Raw genomic sequence first — 1,415 nt, 5'->3', positions numbered from 1 at the left:
GTGAGGAGGCATCTTTATCAAACACCTACCACGAAAGAGCATCTAAGATGCCTTTAAGATATTTATTTCCATATAGAATAAGTACTGGGGGGTATCTATGATGAACAAAGTATGTTTGAGTTTGGAAGAAAATTCTTTCCATTTGCAAAATTTGTTTCTATTTGATTGATAGTGAGAGCTCTGCAATTTACACAGGATAGAGATCGCATGGAGCTCATTTCACAGACAGGGAAACTGCATTTCTTAATCCTTTAACCTTTCTTTGTGCAGGGATGAGGCAGATGCGCTCCATAAAGCTCTGAACAAGCTTTTAAGACACATGGTCATGAAAGACAAAAACTGGCTCGAAGAAGTCCAGCAGCACAGAAAGCGATTTTTGGAAGAGTTTCCTCGGTTGAAAAGGGAGCTTCAGGATAAAATAAGAAGGCTCTGCGACCTTGCAGATGAGGTTCAGAAGGTCCACAAAGACGCCACCATCGCCAATGCGTTCTCCAACACTCTCGGCGTTGCCTCTGGTGTCCTGACCTTCCTCGGCATGGGTCTGGCACCCTTCACAGCGGGGAGCAGCCTTGTGCTCTTGGAACCTGTGGCGTGGTTGGGAATCACAGCCGCCTTGACCGGGATTACCAGCGGTAGCGTGGAATACGCGAAGAAGCGGTCGGCACAAGCCGAAGCCCGTGAACTGGTCAACAAAAGCCTTGACACAGTGGAGGAGATGAACGAGTTTCTGCATCACAACATACCCAACTTTATTTCCTTACGTGTCAATCTTGTCAAATTCACAGAAGACACTGGGAGGGCCATCCGTGCCATCAGGCAAGCCAGAGCCAACCCTCACTCAGTACCGTATGTCCCAGCCTCACCCTACCGGGTCACTGAGCCAGTCTCAGCTACAAGCTTTGAAGAGATGGAGAGAGTTGGAGAGATGGAGAGAGGAGTTGCTGAATCCCGCACCCCGGAGGTGATCCGAGGAACCAAGATCGTTGATAAGGTCTTTGAAGGCGCCCTTTTCGTGTTGGATGTAGTCATCCTCGTGTGCGAGTTAAAGCACTTGCATGAGGGAGCAAAGTCAAAGACAGCTGAGGAGCTGAAGAAGGTGGCTCAGGAGCTGGAGAAGAAGCTAAACATTCTCAATAAGAAGTATGAGACTCTGCGCCAAGAACCATGACCACAGGGCAGGGCAACCACCAGGGGAGATATGCCTGGGATAGGCCAAGACAAAACGCAAACTTTTTTTTTTTTTGAGACATAGACTTGCTCTGTCGCCAGGTTGGAGTGCAATGGCGCAATCTCAGCTCACTGCAACCTCCGCCTCCTGTGTTCAAGCAATTCTCCTGCCTTGGCCTCCCAAGTAGCTGGGACTACAGGTGCCCACCACCACGCCCAGCTAATTTTTGTATTTTTAATAGAGGTGG

At 48.8% G+C, this 1,415-nt stretch overlaps 1 protein-coding gene across 1 annotated transcript in view; it reads left to right on the top strand.

The window, feature by feature from the left end:
- The window catches only part of APOL1 (apolipoprotein L, 1), a 15,216-nt gene that overhangs the window by 6,781 nt on the left and 7,020 nt on the right, over positions 1-1,415 (top strand). The window contains exon 2 of the mRNA XM_011964320.1: positions 271-1,411. Coding sequence (XP_011819710.1) covers positions 320-1,168 — 849 coding nt within the window. The 5' untranslated portion in view covers positions 271-319 and the 3' untranslated portion in view covers positions 1,169-1,411. The remainder of the gene's footprint in view (positions 1-270; positions 1,412-1,415) is intronic.

The sequence above is a fragment of the Colobus angolensis genome, unplaced genomic scaffold (genome assembly GCF_000951035.1).
Source record: "Colobus angolensis palliatus isolate OR3802 unplaced genomic scaffold, Cang.pa_1.0 Scaffold65, whole genome shotgun sequence".
NCBI classification, from domain to species: Eukaryota; Metazoa; Chordata; class Mammalia; order Primates; family Cercopithecidae; genus Colobus; species Colobus angolensis.
The sequence above is the reverse complement of the archived record's forward strand: the minus strand, read 5'-3'. Positions and strand labels throughout refer to the sequence as shown.